At 47.5% G+C, this 21,230-nt stretch overlaps 1 protein-coding gene across 5 annotated transcripts in view; it reads left to right on the forward strand.

The window, feature by feature from the left end:
• Positions 1-20,259, forward strand: part of LOC133379230 (membrane-associated guanylate kinase, WW and PDZ domain-containing protein 1-like) — a 63,121-nt gene extending 42,862 nt beyond the window's left edge. For all 5 annotated transcript variants that reach the window (XM_061614077.1, XM_061614078.1, XM_061614075.1 and 2 more), the window contains exons 6-10: positions 1,147-1,296; positions 1,553-1,635; positions 4,676-4,819; positions 13,685-13,823; positions 16,578-20,259. In XM_061614077.1, the coding sequence (XP_061470061.1) occupies positions 1,147-1,296; positions 1,553-1,635; positions 4,676-4,819; positions 13,685-13,823; positions 16,578-17,071 (1,010 nt within the window). In that variant the 3' untranslated portion in view covers positions 17,072-20,259. The remainder of the gene's footprint in view (positions 1-1,146; positions 1,297-1,552; positions 1,636-4,675; positions 4,820-13,684; positions 13,824-16,577) is intronic.
• The last annotated feature ends 971 nt before the right edge of the window (positions 20,260-21,230 follow it).

Consider the following 21,230-nt stretch of genomic DNA (forward strand, 5'->3'; position numbering starts at 1 on the left):
AGGCATCTGTGGAGCTGCCAAGTCTCTCCCATATCCTTGCCAGTTTCACTGGAGAGAGTGGTATAGGCCATCATCCAGATTAGGCAGATTGAGGAGCATCGTCTTCAGCACAAGCTTGAGGGGATGCAGTGATATTTAAAGCAAGAAAAGCATAATTTGGTCATGTGCATGAACTGATGCAGGAGAAGATTCCTGAGTGATGATTAAGGTGCTTTAAAATGCATATATGATTGCAGCTTGTGCTAGAGAACTTTCTGGTGGATTGAGAGTGACGTCAATTAATGCAGGGGCTTTTGGATTTTCCGCCTCAGCCACCAAAATATCTCAGGCCAGCATTGGGGAGCAGAATCTGCAAGGCTGTGAGTCTGTTGGGCTGGGGGAGTAAGGCCTAGAAAGGGTCTGCTCTTCAGCAGAAGCATCCAACACCAGTGGCAAGAAGCAGGGTTAGGTGCAGGCTCTGTAGAGGGCTCCAAAGGCAGGAACCTGACAGAGTCCAAAGCTCAACTAAGTCCCTGTATCTCCAGACAGGGCCTGATGGCTATCAGAGTCCCAGCTCCTCAAGCAAAGATGCAGGAAATTCAAAGGGGTCAGGGTTTGTCTTAGAGTGGTATACTGTGGTGCTGTTGAATGGTCTCAGATTGTCTTCTTTTCTCTCCTTCAGTGGAAACTTTAAACAGCTCTGGGTAGTGGATGGATCAATTTCAGATCCCTCCCTGAACTCCCAAGATCTGGGCTGTGCCTTCCATGTTCAGAGTCTGATAACTTGTCTTGCCTCTAAGGAATTTCTTCAGGGAAATCCCTCCCAAAACTGCCAGTTCAGCAGACTCCATTCATGTGCCCTCATGGAGAAATCGGGTCACCAGCCACTGTGTTACTTGGTAAAGAAAGCTATTTTTCTAAGACATTGGTCTTCAACTGGTGGTGGGGCCTACTAATAGGTTGCAGCCTGAGCTAAGGTTGGTCACATTAGCACTATGATCATACATTACTTTTGTGGTTAAAAAAATTATGAAATGAGTCTCCAAAAGTACCATAGGGCTAAAGGTGGTGCCTGGTTCTGAAAAGGTTGAATACTACTCTTCTAAAGAGATGGAGGGTTGTGCCTTTTCCATCTGCTGATCCATCTGTTGTTCTCTCTCCTTCCAGCCAACTCCCTGTTGCCCCATAAGGAAGAGGGCCCCTCTCATCAGGAAGATGGTGGGCTCTTAACACGGCTGTCCCACAGTGATGTTGGGGGCATCTTCCGGCAGGCAGGGAGCCGGGTGCGAACGAGGGTCCGGAATCGCAAGGATGCAGGTAAGTGATCGCAGGGGGCATTTTGGGGGGAAGAGAAGAGATGGGAAGGAGACAGAAAGTGGGGAGCAGAAGAGTCTGGGAGAAGGGAGTGAGGACAGGAAATGTAGGTCGGTGGGAGGGTAATCGTAGGCTTTGCATAGGGGAAGTAGAAGCCAGAGGCCTACGGGAGGAGGAAGGGCAAGTGCTGGGGGACTGGAGGGAGGGAGGGAGTGGAGAGTATCTCCTCCTCAAGCTGATTTTTTCCATTCACTAACAGGATTTCCCAGCGATTTGAACACAGCTGATATTGATGTAGGTGAATGTCCCCGGAGCCCCACCTACGGCCTCCCTCAGCTCCAGGTATTGAAGGCCCAGGGAATGGATAGCTTGGGGACCCTGAATGGGGAAGTGATAGTGTTGGTGCTAAGGTTGAAAGGAGGAGGAGGAAGAGGAGGATAGGCGGGTGAAGGTGGTAAGAGGTAGGGGAGAATGGAACTAGAACTAAGGGTAAGTCAGGGCTAGCTAGTAGGGATATTCTGTAGCACTGTACCCCTTTTCCTATTCCACCCTTCCGCACTTCCCTCCCCACCCCAGGGCTTGCTGGGCACCCCTTTGTGCCATTTAGTCTCTTGTGTCCAAAATGACCATGTTCTCCATTTCTGTGCCTGCTCCTCTGTTGTTGCCCTCTTAAAATGTCTAGGGCAAACATCCCAGTGGGCCCATGAGATCCAGGATTGGCGGAGTTGGACAAAGATTATTCCAAAGTATAGGGGAAGGACAGATCTATAAGGTAGCTGTTGGGGAAAAAAGGGAGAGAAAGGAGTGTCAAGTCAAGGAGCATGTGAGCCTATTGGTAGTGGTAATAACTATACTTTATAATAATAAAGACTGGATAGGACAGACAAACAGAAGCACTTCTTTACCACAAGAAGTAGTAATGACCACCAGCAGACAAATTAGTGGAGGAAAGGCTGGCAATGGCTACTAGGTATGATGGTTTTGTACTACCTCCAGGATAAGAGGCAGGGGAGAGGTGGGCAAGAAAAATAAATTGACCACTCCTGATCTGGCGGTGAGTGTTCTGCAATCTCTTTCACAGGGTAGACACAGTTCCTCATCCTGGGTCATATTTTTGGTCTCTAGCAAAGATGTATCACTGAACACTAAAGTCAGAATCATTCAGACTATGGTATTCCTGATCTCTTATGTATGGATGTGAAAGTTGGACAATGAAAAAAGCAGATAAGAGAAAAATCAACTCATTTGAAATGTGGTGTCAGAGGAGAGCCTTGCAGATCCCAAGGACCGCTAAAAAGACAAATAATTGGGTGTTAGAACTGTCATTAGAAGCTAAAATGATGAAACTAAGATTATTATACTTTGGACGCATAATGAGAAGATATGATTCACTAGAAAAGACAATAATGCTGGGGAAAACAGAAGGGAATAGAAAAAGAGGAAGACCAAACAAGAGATGAATTGATTCCATAAAGGAAGCCACAGACCTGAACTGGTAAGATCTGAACAGGGTGGCTTACGACAGATTCTATTGGAGGTCACTGATTCATAGGGTCGCCATAAGTAGAAATCGACTTGAAGGCACATAACTACAGCTAATTGCAAGGGATGACTGTTCTTCGCTTCCTTATATTTGGAGACATGAATCAGAATGTCTCTTGGAAGCACTGTGCATCCCAGCTGGTAGCTGAGAGAAGCAAATGGCTTAATTTTAAAATAGGGAATCAAGAGCTAATTAAATCCTAGTTTGGATCAGGTTTAGTTCACGGTGGATGTCACTATAATTCAGGTTCAGTTTTGGGGTGACTGGGAACACCAAAATGTGATGATTCCTTGGGACTGAAGATTGGCTTATACATGACAGCAATGGAGACTTGCATGTGTGAATGCACCATTGCATATCTATTGCCACAGGTAGAAATCTCATGTCAACTTCCATCATCTCAAACACACAAATGCTTTTCAGTGGAGTTGGCTCACAATCTTGTGAGAATTGCCAAGTGATATACAGCCAGGTATAGAGATGTGAAGGCTCGGGAAAAGAATGAAAAAAAATCAGGAAAAAATTGGGTTTTTTCCAAAGCCTTTTTTGTTTTTTTCCCAAAAAATGGGGAAAATGGGAAAAAATGAAAAAAATGGATTATGGAATGTTTTATTTTAGCATGAATAAAATGTTTCATTGAATTTTGGTCTCCCTTTTTTCTCAGTTCTTTTTATGGGAATGGATGCTTTATGTCTGCTTGACACTGTGGAGGACTAGCAGAGACATAAATAAATTTCTTTGTTATTAATGTTGGTTTCTTCTGTTGTTGTTGTTTTTATTGTTTTTTGCCTGCTCCTCGTAAACTGGAAAAATGAAAGAGGTTCCTTACAGTTCAGGAGCTTGTAGCTCCATTTGTTACAAAAAAAAGTAAAAAATTTAAAAAGTAAATTCAATTTGTAATAATTGTTTGAATAAAATGTATTTTAATATACCAAATGTGATAATTTTATGCCAGACCAACTGGTACATAATTACATTTTATGTTCCTGAAGTAACAAAGTGACTTTCAATCTGTAAAAAGTGCTAATATTGCATTTTTTCAATTTTTCTGAACATTTCCGTTTTTTCAAAAAAAAACCCCAGCAAAAACTGGTTTTTTTCCATGGCTTCAAAATTTCCGGAAATTTTACATCTCTATGCAGGTATGAACAAACCCCTTAAATTGCTTTTTAAAAGGATTAGGGAAATCCATATCTACCTAGAGCTGTTATCCTAGACAACCAAATGGAACCTTCATGGTCAAAGGCAGTGTACCTCTAAGTATCAGATACTGGGAGGAAATGAGGAGGGGATGACCACTACCACCATCAAGCCTTGCTTTTGAGCTCTTAAAAGCACCAGTGGCTGATAACAGTGGTTGGTGGGGAGGCACACGGCGGGCGACATTGTGTGCCTGGCTTCCTAAAGGGGCAGGGGCAAAGTGCACGGGCACAGCAGCAGGAGCATTGGATTGACTCTGCCATTGTGCCTGCACTGCATTGAGCTCCCTGTACCTTGCCCCTCCATTTCTCAGGAATCGGCAGCAACTCTCAAACATGCAATGCTGCCCTCCCTGCACTGCCTTGCTGACCTCTGCTGGTGGCTGCTAGAGGGATGGGCAATTCGTAGTCCTCCAGATGTTGTTGGACTACAGCTCCCATCATCCCTGACTGTTGGCCGTGCTGCCTGGGACTGATGGGAGTTGTAGTCCAACAACGTCTGGCTAGCCACAACTTCCCCACCTTTGCTGTATTAGAGTCTTGATTCAGCAAGGCAATTCTTTTGGTCTTACTTTTTTTTTTTAAGAGCTTGAACTATCCTTATTCCCTCATTTGTGGTTTCTTGCTCTCTGCTCCATAGAAGACTGGCCAATATTCTGTGGAGCTGCTACGAGGACCCAATGGCTTTGGCTTCAGTTTGAGAGGCGGAAGCGAATACAACATGGATATCTACATCTTGGCTCTCATGGAGGGTGGGCCAGCGCAGCAATGTGGCAAGATCCAGGTATGTGATGCTTTCAGGGAACAATCTGGCTTGGAGCTTCCAGGGCTGTGGTATTGCTGATGCTGGGCAAGTGTGAACCTGATAGGTTCCTTGAATGGGAGACCACTAGGAGCAGCCTCACACAGGAACGTGACTGAAATGTACGGCTCCAGACAGCTTGGAGAAGGAGGCTTGTAGTGGTACTTGAGGCTTACAGAGCACACTTTCTATGCTTTCCCACATTCTTGAAACCGTCCTCTGCTGTGTTATAGTGCTAAAGGACTCGGGTCAGGGCTGGCTGTCAGCTCCAGATGAACACTTTATTCTTATATAGAGGTGTATTGGGGTGGGGGGAAGGAATATAGAATGGGGAGAGTTTTTAATCTCCGACCCAAATGCTCACCTCCAGGATACTATAAATTGTTAGGGGCTCAAGCAGAATAATTCCTTCTCTCCCCCTCATTTTCCTTCCCCAGCTGACACTTTCAGCATTCAGTAAAAACTCACCTGCCTTCAACCATAGACAATTGCCAGATTCACACAGTGTGCCTGACTTTTGGTTCCTTTAGACTCTCTTCTTCCTCGAGGTAAAAGTGAGAACTGGCAATAGAAAACAATGAAGAAATAGGGGATTTTCATTTTGTAGCTGTAATCAGAGGTGTAGTCATCCAGGGTCTCAGAGGGTCTTAGACCTCTTACTTTTTAGGAGCAGGATCCCAGCAGAGTCCCTATGTCTCCAGCATCCTACGAGACAATCGGCATGAAAGGGGAGTGTGTTAGCTGCTGAGAAGGGTCTTTCAGCATACTTCCTTGTCCTTTCCTACTGTTTGGAGCCAATCAGAGCAAAAGGAGTTGAGTTAGCCACTAAAAAGACTCTTCTCAGTAGCTTACACTCTTTGCTTTCATGCCTGTTGGCTCCTAGGAACATCTGTTGTTGTGGGAGAAGGTATTAACAAGGATCTCATTCTCAACCCAGCAGTAAAAAAGGGGGGGAGGGGGCATGCTGTGACTATCATGAAGGGACCCTGCCCTTCTGAATTTGCTACTACACTACTGGCTGTAATTGCACAGCAGCATGCTTCCCACTTCTCCCAAAACAAAAAAGCAGCAACTGTGGCTGTCAGTGAGATCCCAGAAGTTCCCTCTCCAGACAATTGAATGAGTTGCTAAAAAATGAAATCTCTTGTCTCTATGCCCTCATCATTCTATAGTTCTTGGAACCTCACAGGTCCTGGAACTAGTTTACAGGTTTTGGATTTTTTAAACATTCCTTTTAATTTACAAAGTATGTACTTTGGATTATCAGATAAGTTTCCCAAGTGTGTAGAAAGCACAACCTTGCTTTTTTTTTGGCCCTAGTTTGCTTCCAATCTGATAGGCACCCAACCATATTCCATATTAGAAGGAATTAGGTAAATTCAAGGGACAACATCTTGCTCTTCTGCAGAGAGGGAAAAAAGAAGCAAGGAATGGGTTGCTGTGACAAATCAAGTGCAGCAGGCTTTTCCTCTGTTACTGTCTGGTTTTAAGGTTGCCAAGTTCTCAAATAGCTTTTCTAGCAGCTTGATATATAGACAGTTGCAGGTGATATTTATCTCCATGCCAAAAAAACCTCTGTGAGATGAAAAGCAAGTGATGAAATGTGTGTGTAAACTCTTCTGTTGGTAGAAAACTACTTGGGGCGCTTCCAGATGACCTGTTTATTAAGCATTCATCCTGATTAATTTGCAGGGAGATTAGAGGATGTTGGCTATTAAATGAGCATTCATTCTGATTTGTTTGCAAGGAGGTTAGATGAAGTTATGTCAAAGCAAGTGTTATCCCACACATTCCAGTGCATTTCCCCATTGTATTCCTCAGTGCATTTCTTTGTTTATCGCAAAAAGTCTGATCTTTTGGGGAAGCAGGTTTGTTGTGCAAGAGCTCCCAATCAGCTATAATTGCGTAACCCTAATTTGCCGGTATGCAAATGAATCCCACTTGAAAATAGTGACAGTCTGAAAGTGCTGTTAGCCTTTGAAGCATTGGATAAGTGCAGTTGTTTTTTATTTATCTCATCCACAACGATGCTAAAAAGACAGTGGGCCTGTTTTGCAGACCAGCTCTTTAGGAAGGGGCCTTAACTCTGTAGCAAAGCGCAGGCTTTACATGGAAGAGGTCCCAGTTTCAATCCCTGGCTTCTCCAGGTAGGGCTGAAAATGTCCCATGCCTGAAATCCTGGAGAAACACTGCTGGTTATTGTTGATTGTACTGCCCTAGATGGACCAATGGTCTGACTCAGTATAAGGTATCTTCCTATGTTCCTAGCTTTGTTTGCTAGTTTCTGCAGAGCAAATCACTGGTAAAAGCATAGCAACAGGAAGACCTGATATTATTCCTAATTCTTGTTCCCTGTGTGATTTGTCAAACTAACACAGAAGAGCACATCACTTTTATATTTTTCTACAGCATTTAGCACAGGGTTGACCATCCCGTTCAATAGTTAGGGCATCCGTATCCTTTAGTTGGGTAGAGGAAAGAACTCAACAGTTAATAGCTTATCAAGCCCTTGCAGCATTATGATGTGACCATGTCAGGCCCAGGATGTGACTCAGGAACCAGACCAACGGCTGTAGTTAATTCGTGTTTTATTAAGGTAATGTCCAAACAAAGACTGCGTTTTTTCATGAAGCAATACAGGGATACAGGTCCTGCGGCATTGGGAGAAAGTTGACAGAGCAAGGGACTTCTTCCCGCCTGTTCTTTAAGAAGGGGCCAAACGGGCGCGCAATCTTTCGCTCCTCCTTAACTGCCCCTCAGGTACTGCCCGCCTTCCCCCCCTTCTCTCCTGTCTTTTCAGCTGTCTGCGTGTGCGCGGTGAGGGGGGAAGCATCACCCCCTCCTCTTCTGAAGTTTCCGATTCCAGGATGGGGGATAGGGGAGGGGCTGATGGTAAACTGCCTCCCCGCTTTTCGGCTGTGAGCAGCCCTCCCTCTTCCCCCTCTTGCTCTGAGCCTGAAAGAGGGGGAGGCGTGAGAATGTCCAGGGAGGGCTCAGGCTCCCCGTTGCTAAGCGACCTTATCACTGGTAGTTCCTCTGTTTCGTCTTTGCTCCAAAGGGGGGAAGTTCCTCCCCCTTCCCTCTGCCATCCATCCGAATACTCTTCTCCCAACTCTCCGGGATCCAGCTCCCCGGGATTGGGACCCCAGCTCTGCCTTCCGACACCATCCCCCCTCCCAGGTTGTGCCCCCCTCCCCTTGTCTGGCTTGGGACGGTGGGGAAAACGTTGATGGAAAAGTTTTACCAATTCTGGAGCATGCACATCAGCTGCATCTTCCCATGATCTGTCAGCCACCCTATAGCCTTTCCAGTGAATCAAGTACTGCAGCTTGTGGCGTCTGATCCTGGAATCTAAGATCTCCTCAACTTCAAACTCAAGCTGCTCATTTACCAGGAGTGGAGCTCTGGGAGGTTCCTCCGGCCGTAACTCACTGGGAGGGGCGGCTTTCGTTAAGAGGGATCGATGGAACACAGGATGTATTTTAAACGTGTCAGGCAGCTTCAGTCGGTACGCCACGGGATTGATTTGAGTTTCTATTTCGAAAGGACCCACCCTCTTGTCTTGTAATTTTCTACATTTGCCCGGCATCTGGAGGAAGCGGGTGGACAGCCATACCTGGTCTCCCGGTTGAAGGGGGGGGCCCTCCTTCCTGTGCAGGTCAGCAACTCGCTTGTACTCCGTTTTGGCTTCGTTTAACTGCTGTTTCAGTGTCTGTTGCGCCGCTTGCAATTCCTTAAGGAAGTTCTCAGCTGCCGGTACCAGCATTCCTTCTGAGCTGCTTGGAAAGACTTTAGGATGGAATCCATAATTAGCGAAGAACGGGGTTTGTTGAGTGCTGGAGTGCAGAGAATTGTTGTAGGCGAACTCTGCAAAATGCAAATATGATACCCAGTCAGTCTGTTGATAGGACACATAACTTCGTAAATATCTTTCCAAAATGGCGTTCAAGCGTTCTGTCTGCCCATCTGTCTGGGGGTGATGGGCGGAGGAGAGTTTTAATTCCGTCTGCAACTGTTTCCACATTGCTCTCCAAAATTTCGCTGTGAACTGAGTTCCTCGGTCTGAGACTACGCTGTTTGGCAATCCATGCAGCCGGTAGACTTCTTTTATGAATAACTTGGCCGTTTCTTTAGCCTCTAAAGCCCCTGCACAAGGAAGAAAGTGTGCCATTTTGGTAAGTAGATCCACCACTACTAAGATGGCTGTCATTCCTTGGGACTTGGGTAGATCAGTTATAAAATCCATGGAGAGGTCCTTCCGGGGTTCGTGTGGGACAGGCAACGGTTGTAACAGTCCTGCTGGTGTCCCTGTTTGTGTTTTTGTCCGCAGACAGACAGAGCAGGACTTTACATAACTCTCAATATCCTGACGCATTTTAGGCCACCAGAAGTCCTTGGCCACGTTCTGAATGGTCTTGTAAATCCCAAAGTGTCCCGCTGTGATGGAATCATGACACTGGCGTAGGATTCTGAGCCTTAATTCCCCTTCTGGCACATATCTGGCGGTTTTGAACCATAACAGTCCATTTCTCCAGTGAAAGGTTACTTCTGAGTCTTGACCTTGTCCCGTCTCCTGCTGATATTTTAGCATGTCTGCATCTTCTTGTTGTGCCTTTTTGAGTTCCTCTTCCCATGAAGGCTGGCATACTCCCAATGTTAATTTCTCTGGCAGGATTACGTACTGAGGCTGGTCCTCGGATTCACTTTCTTTGTATTGTGGCTGTCTGGATAAGGCATCCGCTCTCTGGTTTTTGGCTTGGGCATGGTAAGTAATCTGGAAGTTAAACCTAGTGAAGAACTGGGACCATCTTATCTGTCTCTGGTTCAGCTTTCTGGCTGTTTGGAGGCTTTCAAGATTCTTGTGGTCGGAGCGCACTTCAATTCGATGAGAGGTCCCCTCTAGGTATTGTCTCCAGTTTTCAAAAGAGTCCTTGATGGCCAGCAGCTCCTTCTCCCAAACTGTGTAGTTCTTCTCTGCAGGCTTTAACTTCCGAGAGAAGTACGCACAGGGGTGCAGCTCCTTCCCTTCCTGGTCTAATTGTAGCACGACCCCCCCGATGGCAAAATCTGAAGCATCTGCTTCCACTACGAAAGGGCGGTTCGGATCAGCAAAGCGCAGAATGGGCTCAGTAGCAAACCTTCTCTTCAGCTCCTCAAAGGCCTCGGTGGCGTTCTCTGTCCATTGAAACTTCTTCTTCCCCCTTAAACAGTCAGTCAGAGGAGCTGTTAATGTGGAAAACCCTGGAATGAACTTTCTGTAATAATTGGCAAACCCCAAAAACCGTTGTACATCCTTTTTGGTGACAGGTTGGCCCCAGTCCAATATGCAGCTTACTTTCCCTGGGTCCATCTCCACGCCTTCCGCTGAGATTCGATATCCAAGGAAGTCTAGAGACTTGAGGTCAAATCCACATTTCTCTAATTTAGCATACAGGTGATTTTCTCTCAGTCTCTTCAACACCGTCTTCACATGCTGGTCGTGGTCTTCCTGGTTCTTTGAGAACACCAGGATATCATCTAAGTAACAGATTACATACGTGTCCAACAAGTCTCTAAACACGTCGTTCATGAATTTTTGAAAAATTCCTGCACTTCCACAAAGCCCGAACGGCATGACCAGGTATTCATACTGTCCGTAAGCGGTCAAGAATCCTGTTTTCCATTCATCTCCCTCCTTCATTCTGATCAGATTGTACGCTCCTCTCAAATCCAACTTCGTGAAGATTTTTGCAGAGCGCAGTCGGTCCAGCAACTCTGAGATCAGGGGCAGCGGGTAGCTGTTGGGGATGGTGATCTGGTTCAATGCGCGATAGTCGTTACAGGGTCTGAGTTCCCCCCCTTCTTTTTCACAAACAATAGTGGCGCTCCAGCAGGGGATTGTGAGGGGCGTATGAATCCTCGCCTCAGGTTTTTATCCAGGAATTCCTTCAGGGCCTCCCTCTCATTCTCTGTGAGAGAGTAGATTCTCCCTGATGGGATGCTGGTTCCTGGCACTAGGTCAATCGCACAGCCGTAAGGGCGGTGGGGGGGTAAAGTCTCTGCCTCTTTTTCATCAAACACATCTTTGAATTCTTCATACTTTGGCGGCAGGGTCACTTGCTCGATCTCTTGCACTGCCCCCGCTAAGGTGTTCTTGATTCCTTCAGGTTGACAGTTCTCCTGGCAATACTGTGAGGTGAACCACACCACCGCCTCCTTCCAACTTATTTTGGGTTCATGCTTTGCTAGCCAGGGCATTCCCAGAATCACCTCAAAGTTCGAGAGATCTGACACGTATAGCGAAATGAACTCTTCATGCCCAGGGATTTGAAGTTTCACTTCCTCCATGGCTTGTGTCACCCCTCCTGACTTCAGGGGTCTCCCATCGATAGTCTCCACAGCTAGGGGAGCGTCCAGTTTCCACCGGGAAATTCCATGACGCTTGGCTAACTTTGCATCAATAAAATTTGTGGAGGCTCCACTGTCAATTAAGGCAGTGGAATTGAACACCACTCCTCTGGAAGTTGTAATCCGAATAGGCAAGACCAACACCCCCTTTGAGGGAGGTTGGATCATTGGGGGGCCTTTATACAACGCTGCCCCCAGTCCACCGGCCTGCACGTGGACTGGGTGTTCTAGTTTCCCGACGGCTCGGCTTTCCCCCCTTTCAGTCCACAGTCTCTGGCCACATGGCCCGGCTTTGAACAATAAAAGCATAAACGTTTCCGGCGTCGTCTTTCCTTTTCTTCTTCCGACAGTCTTGGCCTAGCCCCTCCCTGTCCCTCAGTTGCATTACCTGCCATCCCTGCAGTGGGAAGGGTCTTGTTGCGGGATGCCGAGGCTGAGTATCTCGGGACCTCCTGCTTCCTTTCCAGGCGCCTTCCTTCCATCCGGTGATCTATCTGTAGGCATAGCCGGATGAGCCCTGGTAGGTCAGCAGGGGGGGGGAGGTCCTGGCCAACTCATCCAGGATTTCAGCATTTAATCCACTCCGGTACATAAACATCAGGGCGGCGTCATTGTAACCAGTTTCCTGGGACAGAATTTTAAAAGCGTTAGTGTACTCGGAAACAGTCCCTTTAGCTTGCTTCAGAGCGCCTAGTTGCCGCGCTACTGTTTCAGCCCTTTGCGGGTCTTGAAACATCTCGGTCATCTCCTGTATAAATCCTCTGTACCTTCCTAAGACAGTATCCTTTCTCACGAGATATGGAGTCACCCATTTTGCAGCTTCTCCCTCCAGGAGGCTAATCACGAAAGCTACTTTAGCCCCATCGTCTGGAAATTCCGTGTGCCTGACATCCAGATATAACTCACATTGAGCCACGAAGGTTGCCAACTGATCACTTTGTCCCGCGTATTTTGGGGGCAATCCAATGGGAACCTTTACCACAGCAGCTGGAGGGGCTGTTCGCAACTCGTCTATCGTGGCCTTCAAGGTTTGATTATCCGTCTTCAGCGCCTTGACTGCTGCTAGCAGGGCTTGAACATCCGTCTGCAAATCAGCTACCTTAGTCCTCAAGAGTTCCACTTCTTCCGTCTCAGAAGTGGGGTTCGTCCCCCCTGCTGCTCCCTTTGACATCTTGTCCCAGTCAAGTGAAGAGAGCGTTGAGGGTGATTTAGGTGGCTCTGTCAAGCTGTCAGGCCCAGGATGTGACTCGGGAACCAGACCAACGGCTGTAGTTAATTCGTGTTTTATTAGGGTAATGTCCAAACAAAGACTGCGTTTTCTCATGAAGCAATACAGGGATACAGGTCCTGCGGCATTGGGAGAAAGTTGACAGAGCAAGGGACTTCTTCCCACCTGTTCTTTAAGAAGGGGCCAAACGGGCGCGCAATCTTTCGCTCCTCCTTAACTGCCCCTCAGGTACTGCCCGCCTTCCCCCCCTTCTCTCCTGTCTTTTCAGCTGTCTGCGTGTGCGCGGTGAGGGGGGAAGCATCACCCCCTCCTCTTCTGAAGTTTCCGATTCCAGGATGGGGGATAGGGGAGGGGCTGATGGTAAACTGCCTCCCCGCTTTTCGGCTGTGAGCAGCCCTCCCTCTTCCCCCTCTTGCTCTGAGCCTGAAAGAGGGGGAGGCGTGAGAATGTCCAGGGAGGGCTCAGGCTCCCCGTTGCTAAGCAACCTTATCACTGGCAGTTCCTCTGTTTCGTCTTCGCTCCGAAGGGGGGAAGTTCCTCCCCCTTCCCTCTGCCATCCATCCGAATACTCTTCTCCCAACTCTCCGGGATCCAGCTCCCCAGGATTGGGACCCCAGCTCTGCCTTCCGACAGACCAATAGCATTTGCTCAAATTTATCTATGCAACTATTCAGAATACTGAAGTCCTGATGTACGGGAAACACAGGCTGGCCAGTGTAACGTATAGTTCTGCTTTAATTATGTGATCTGTGAATCAGGAAGTGCCCAATTCAAATTTTACCTTGTCCATGAACTTGCTAAGTACCCTTAAGAAAGACACTAATCCTCAACACACACTGCTTCCACGTGTGATATAGGGATAATACTAGTCTACCAGACATGCTTTGTAAGGATTACTGAGATAATACGTGTGAAGCATTTTGAACACTCGAAAGTGCTACTTTAATGCTACGCATTGTTATTTTCATGTTCCCCTGGATAGGCCCCCAAGGTGTAGATGGAGCTGTGTATATTCTGCACATCTTCAGCATAACCATGCACATCCAGTGCAGAATTTGACATCCTAGGAATCTCCCTCCCCCCCCCTTTGTAAGCATGTTTCTAGCCCTGATGGTTGTTGAGAAAAATTTGAAAATGTGTAGAAACGTGTTGTGAAATCTCAAGCCCCATGCCCCCCCAAACCTCTTGGTACTGATGGTGATTTTTACACTAAAATGCTGTGGTGGTGGCAGGTGAGTGACCAGCTGGTGGAGATCAACGGCGAGCCTACGGCAGGAATGACTCACGTCCAGGCTGTGGAGCACATCCGCAATGGGGGTAGCCAGATACGCCTGGTGCTGAAGAGGGGCAACGGGTTTGTTCCCAACTATGGTACGTTCACACACCTCTCCTTTTCTGCTGGCCCCATCCCTGTCTTCCTCCTCAGTAGAGACGGCCAAGTTCAAGCTGACCCCACCACTACTGCAGCACACAAAACGTATTCCAGCAGGGATGGGGTGGCCCAGGCAGAATTTCAGGCAGAAGTGTATGGCACTCTGGCCCCCCACCAGTAACGCTTCCCTAGATCCATTAGCAAAGGGAGAGGAGGCAAACCATAGCCAGTTACTCTGTCGCAAGAGCGGTGGTATAGCCCATGGTAATAGGTCTTGTAATGAACTTCTCCCAGGTTTTTTTAAATGATATGCTGCTTTTCTGGGCAAAGCAGAAAATAAAAACTATAAATATAACACATCTGTTATTGCTAACACCAAGAATAAAACAGATTCACAAAAATCAGTGTACCCTCCCCTGCCTCTTCCCTTTGGAGGGTCTCTGCAGAGAGGCAGGCTCTGGGTCATCAATATTCACCCCTCTCTCCTCTTCTCTTTTCTTTCCTGCCCCGTCGTCCTTCGCCCATCTGACCCGCCATTCACCACTCCAACCCACCCATGGTTTTTGTCTGATCCCCCCCGATGTGCCTAATCTGTGCCAACCGCACCTTAACCTTTCTGGTCTGCTTTGCCTTTCTGGTCTGTGATGGCTTCATCCCCCACCTACCCCTGGTCTGTGCTGGCCTCGTAATGTCTGTATCACTTCCTCCCTCCCCAAGTCTCCATCTGTCTCCGCCCCACAGGGCAGCCGCTGGCCAGTCTGGCTCTCTGCGTGACCAACTCCCCCCGGGGGGAGCCCTGCTTCTGCCTCGTGGGACGGGTCGAACAAAAATGGTGGGTGCCCAGCCCCAAATCGGACCAACAGAACCATTCAGCCCAGTCCCCTTCTTTCCTTTAGTCTCCCAAAGAATCACTGTTTAAAATCTGCTGCACTTGGTAGTGGGAGCTTCCATGTCATTCTCTAGGCGGAGATGATCCTGCTCAGGCCACCCCTTCCCACCCCTCCATTAGTACCTTTCCCAGTCTCCCTGCTCTCTTTCCCAGCATCACCCCAACTAACCTCCCATAGGCTGTGTGTATTCTGCAGTTCGGCAGAAGAACAGAAAAGGAGCAGAATTTTAGTATTAACTACATAGTTCAGCCACTTGAGACTCTCAGGTTGAAGACAGAGGACCGTATTCAACTAGCAGAACCCAGTACAAAAATTCTTGTTAGTGCAACAGGTCTTCCACCTTCTTCTCCCCCACTCCCCCCCCCGCTCCCTCTCCAGATCTGCTCAGGAGGGTTGGGTGAACAGCCTGCAGGGGAAGGAGATATTGTTCCCTTAGGCAAGCAGAAATGCTTGTGCTGACAGAAATATCTCCTTAGCACTGCATTGAAAACAACTCAATTAAACTTTTTTGCAGTAATGGGGCCCATATGGAAGCACCTTCACTGTATTTAGTTCAAAGATTCAGTTCAGAACTGGGCTCTAAAACTGCAGAAGCCAGCTATGGATAGCATTGATTGGCTGGTGGGTGTTGCAAATCTTGGCTGAGTGACCCATTATAAGCCATCTTTTTGTAGCAAATGTCTAGCCCTTAGGGTTTTAAAGACAGGCTTAAAGCATGTGGGCAATTTTGGTAAAATCTTAAACAGCAGAGAGACTTCGGTGGCCCCCATAGTTGACCACCTGAAGCAGAATAAATTATGCAACCTAATTACACAGGCTTGCAAAATTCAGCTTTGATGGTGCAGAATTGTGATATTTTTGTACCCTGCCCATAGCCAGTGTCACCTCTGATTATCTCCCTCATTTTCCATTGTCACTGGTTTATCTGAAATTCCTCTACCACATGTTAGCACATTGTAAAACATTACGGACCCATATCTGTAGTACCACCCAACCCTCTTCCCTCTTCCCACTCCCACTGAAACTTGCTACACCCACCTGGAACCTCCATCCTCTACAAACCTCCCTGCAACCCAACAAACTCAGTTCCACCAAGCGACTTGTTTTCACGTTGGCCTGGGGTACCGCCCCAAGGCCAAAGGAAACGTTGAGTAAGATCCTTATTCTAGAAATCTAAAGGGCAGGAAAGCAGTCTACGAATTGTAGTCTCTCTTCCCAGGGTCTCTTGGAGGGAAGCCATGACAGCAAAACTGCTTTAAAATGGAAGGGCAGACTGGCCTTTTCAGTGGAAAACATTCCAGAGGCATGTTCCCATATCCTGAGACAACTAAGGCGCAGTGATTCCTCGAGACTAGATCCAATAGTAGACTGAAGAAACCATGGGACCTCTAGGGGACATCCCAGAAAGCAGCAGATCCCCCACAGACAGTCCCCATGTGTTGTTGGACTACAGCCTCCATCATCCCCAGCCAGCATGGCCAATGGTTAGGAATGATGGGAGTTGTAGTCCAACAGTACCTGGGGAACCAAGGTTGGATAAGGCTGGCCTAAGGTTTCAGGGGTAAAGAATACTGTAGCGTTGCTGCAGGAGTATTTTTAAGTACAACCAGGGAGTATTTTAGGTAACTGAGAGGCCAGTACACTCCAGGTTGTATCCTGGCTCTACCCCACCAGGATCTGTCTGGCCTTGCCCAGAATGCCAGCATTTTCAAACCAAACGTTGACAGCCCCTACCTACAGACAGGGTCTATTTTGGGATGAGAGTTTCTCCTTTTTCTTTTTCTGAACTGACCCACTCCGTGCACCCCACCCTGAGGTCTAATCTGTCTTGTTCTACCCTCCCTCCCCCTCTTTTTTCCTTAGACCATGAGTACAAACAGAGCCCCAACAAGTTGCAGCAGGTGTCAAAGGCTGAGGACAAAGCCAGGCACCGGCACCAGAGATCAAAGCCACCTGGGGACTCCCAGTATCTGGGCTTGACCCCCTGTGATGGGGGCAGCCAGGAGGCATTGCCCAGCAGCGGTCGGCAGCCACAGCTCCTCAAAACCTGCCGGTCAAGCCAGCTGTCCCATGACTCCACCAAGGCTCAAGGGGAGGAAGATGAAGATGGGGAAGGGGGCTGGAGGCTTTGGGAGCAACAGAAGAGCATGGAGGGTGGGGGCGAGAACTGCAAGCTACTCTTCCCCAGGTCAAGCAGGAAGTTACGGTCCGACCTTGCACCTGGGCCCTGGCTTGTACCCAGTAAGGAGCGCCTGTCCCGTGCCCTGTGGGGTGTCTGCATGGGCCAGGGGGAGGAGGAAGAGCAGAAGGGTGATGCAAGGAGAGGGAAGGGCATGGAGGTGAAGAGGCGGAGCTAAACCCAGCTCTGTCTGTCACAGTGCAGCCATGCTGGGAACAACTTCGTGCCTGGGGCAATGGCACTGTCCACCCCCATCTGACTATGCAATATCATTTTCTTTTTCTGTCCTTTGCCCTCTCCCCCACTCATACTATGCAATGGCTGTGACTTCCATTTTGCTGTCCCGCCGCCCATCCTTCGTCCATACTATGCAATCTTATACACACATACGCACACCCCTACTTATCCCGTGTACTTATTGCCACCCTCCTTGGCATTGTACAGTGGAATCTTCCATTTTGCTGCTGCTACCCCCCCCTCCCCCAAGGAGCACAATGGTAACACCCTTTATGCAGCTTCCTACCCTTGACAGACTTATCACCTTCTATGGCAGCCCTTTTTTAAACTGCATTGCTAAGAAGCCGGGGGTTTATGAGATGTTTTATCAGGGGTTCCTCCAATAATGATCAGTAGTGGCAGACAGGTTGCCAGAAAGTCAGCTTGTCCACTTTTGCCCACCTTCCCTTATAATGTATTGCACCAGCAGAGGAGGGTTGGGCATATTCTAGGGCAGTGGTGAGAAGTCTAACTAGGCCCACCGCCATGTCTTAGAGGTTGGCCTGCTAGGCCTTTCTGGGTGAACTACACCACATATGACATCATATGATGTCAGGCACAGTAAAGTCCAAGCTGTGGCTGTATGACGACAGAAGAAAGGCAGCAAATTCAAAAAGTGCCTTTTTTTCTGAAAAGGAAGAATTGGAATAGCACTTAGAGTACACTCCTGATTCTCACTTTGCCGCCCCAGACTGACAGATTGAGAGTGACTGGCCCCATTCACCTGCCAAAATAACCCATGTAGAGCTGGCCACTTCTGGATCTGGCCCTCAGTCCGCAACATTCCTCACCCCTGTTCTAGAGTATGTTCTCTGTTTGCACAAGGCAGTGACTGGATCCAACAGGTCTGATTGACACATGGCACAAATGGAAGGTATACCCTGCCTACAGCTTGCCCAGAATGTTCTGTGGGAGACACACAAGGTATGTCTATGGGATACACACAGGAGGCCCGTCAGCTATTGTTAAATTAATGGGGAAATGGTTCCTGAGGCTAGATAGTTTGAAAACCACTGGCCTAGTGTTTCATTCACTGAGTCCACTGAGAGTCATTGTAATGTATTAGTTAGAATGTTGAACGAAGACGGGGAGAGTTGATTTCAATTCCCTACTCAGCTACTGGGTGCCCTTGGGCCACTCACTTCCTCTGAACCTAAACTACCTCACAGGCTTGCTGTGAGGTTTTAAAGAAGTCAGGATATAAATGAGGAAAGTCAGGATATAAATGAAAAAATAAATAAAACAGTTCCACATCAACTTATGCTCAGAAAAAAACCCTGCACATTGCAGAGGATTCTGTGGAATTACTTTAGGGTGTGTGCAGTCAGTTAACTTCAAAGCAGGCCCCAGTGTTGCCCGACACAAACTGAAAGTGCATTCCAATAACACGCCCAACACTCCCTTGAAGGGAAGTTGAAGATTGCTTGGAGTGAGCAATTCAGGGAAACATTGTCTGCCATTGCTGATCTCACATGTTTCTGAGGAAACCTCTGGAGCATTATGTGAAAACCACTGATCTAGTGTTCCTTCTCGCCTCCCCTTTCAAGACTATGCAGTGGTACATTCTACACTCCACAGATGTGCAGTTGAACATCTCCCTTCGATGCCCAGTAAGCACTGTTCACCCTCCCTCCCTCCTTTGGACTATCCACCATCCTCATGGACCTTTCCACTCCACAGGTACCTCAAGCCACCCCAGGATTACACAAGCTGGTGCTCCTTTTTCTGCCCATACACACAGAATGCAATGGCATTCTCCTATCTGCTAGTGCCAATCACAGTGTGCATGAGAGCTATCATGAGCTAAAACACAGACTTCACATGCCACATGGGATGCATATGGATTGGAAGAGGCACATGTTTCTGTGCCACATGCACCCAGGGATGCCAACCTATGCTATGAAAATGAGTAGACTGTGTAGATTTTTGTTCATTTGCAAATAATAATAATGACATATTGTCCCTGGCAAGCTGTTTCAGCTTCTCTCCATCAGTCATGGCCACAGCATGTTCCTACTAATGAGCATGGCTTGGCCTACCTTGCTTCCTTCCATGCTGAAAAGGCATAGCAAACATGGTATTACAGTTGGCAAAGGGCTGTGGGATGAGGAAGTGAGACAGCACAAAGTTGCAATCTAAATTTCTTGCTACTCCTTTAAAAACAAGTTGTGACTCCACATTGGATCTCCTGCTTGCTTCTCAGTTCCTTCTTGATCTGTACAGATATTTCACAGCATATCTAGAGTGGCTATTGGTGCAACCCTGGGGCATACAGGCAAAAATTGTGCCTTGTGTCACCACCCTTTGGCTGGGAGGGCAGGGAGAGGAGGCCATGTGCACTGCATGCTGTGTGCAAAATATGAACCGACATGAAATGTGCATGTGTCCACAGGGTACATTTGGATGAACACTTGGCAGGGCTTGTGCTTTATACAGTTGGAGGAGTTACATAAATGGACACATATTTAGACAAACCCATGTGGATATGAATGCCAAAGGCCATGGCACATTTAGGAAGCCCAGCCCCATTGCACTCAGAAGGCTTTGGGAAGGACCTAGCAGGCAAGCCTCTGCAACACACCTTGGAAAGACCCAGAAGCTATCATACAATACTGCCGCTCTTAACGTGCAAAGAGGTGCTGGGTCGCAAATCTTCCTGGAAGCTACATCCTGAGACCCAGGTGTCCTGCTACCTATTTTCTGTTGCATTTATGGAGGATAGCTGTCTTGTAGGTGAGAGGGAAAGACTCGCTTCACATGCTCAGAGGCACTCTGCAATCCCTCCCACAGTTTTAAGTAATGCATGACATGAGAGACTGAGGCTTTGTGGCCTGCCATATATGAGCCCCACCCAAAGTGAAGAACTGAAATGGTTTCTTCTACTGTTCCAGAAGTGAAAGTGACTTGGTTGTGGGATAACTTGATACAATAGGGGACAGGGCTCTTGAATAATTGTGCAGGTGCCAATTTGAGTCTTTTAGGTGGAGAGGGAAATGTCAGTGACAGGTTGCTTTCAACATGTCTGGCAGTGCAGTTATGCACTAGAAAATGATTTTTTAAAATAAAATCTTACAAAATTATACATTAAAAGATTCTGATTTTTTTTTGCTTTTGTTGCTTACCTTTGTTTCCTCAAACCCTGCATAATTCATGATTGAGGTTGTTAGGGATGGAAAATCAGCACTTGGTGGACTTGCTGGAACCCACCCTCAATGGACCGAGGGGGGTAAGGTGAGCTGTAATGTACAGATAATAAGTAATACAGTCCCCCAGTCTAGCTTCAGTCGTGTAAGAACAGTGAGCTGCCCATCACCATTGGCATAGAAGATGATAAAACTGAATGGGGTTATGCTTCCAGATTTGCTTTTGCATTGACTAACTAGCTACACACATAGAAGGTTGTTCCAATATGCAGATTCCCCCTTGCTGGATCAAGGTGACTGGGAACCAAGTGCTATTATCTGATCTGGCCACAAAGCCTAGTGGGAGGATACATTATGTTCCTCTTAGTGAAAACCAGACTGTAGCAGCTTGAGTTTATTGCCTATATTGGTCTCTGTATTTTACAAGAATCTACAATAATACTGGACAGAAAATGTAGCATTCGGTGTGTGTCGGAGCTTTCATTTGGAAGGGTCTGGGGTTCCACATTTTGAGTTTTCAATATGCCTCTTACTTAGATAAAAAGGTGGCAGAGGACCTAAAATAACAGGAACATAGGAAGCTGCCATACTGGGTCAGTACATTGGTCCACCTAGCTCAATAGTGCTGTCTACCAGAGGGGCCTGATGCAGCCCTCCAAGCTAATTTTCCTGTCCCCCACAGACCTCACATTTGTGAGTGGCAGCAAAACTATTTGTTTTAAAGTAGACATAGTGCTGGGGTCTCAGACCCAGCCCAGCATCCTGATAGGGATGTGAATCATCTTCTGTCATCAGATTGGTCATTTCATGAGCAGGGAGGAGCAACAGTCCCCTCCGTGTGCGTGCGCACACGCGCGCACACATGCAGATGTGCATGTGCATGCAAGAGTGGAGTGGCCACACCCTCTGCTGGCATGC

The sequence above is a fragment of the Rhineura floridana genome, chromosome 3 (genome assembly GCF_030035675.1).
Source record: "Rhineura floridana isolate rRhiFlo1 chromosome 3, rRhiFlo1.hap2, whole genome shotgun sequence".
In the NCBI taxonomy this organism is placed as follows: domain Eukaryota; kingdom Metazoa; phylum Chordata; class Lepidosauria; order Squamata; family Rhineuridae; genus Rhineura; species Rhineura floridana.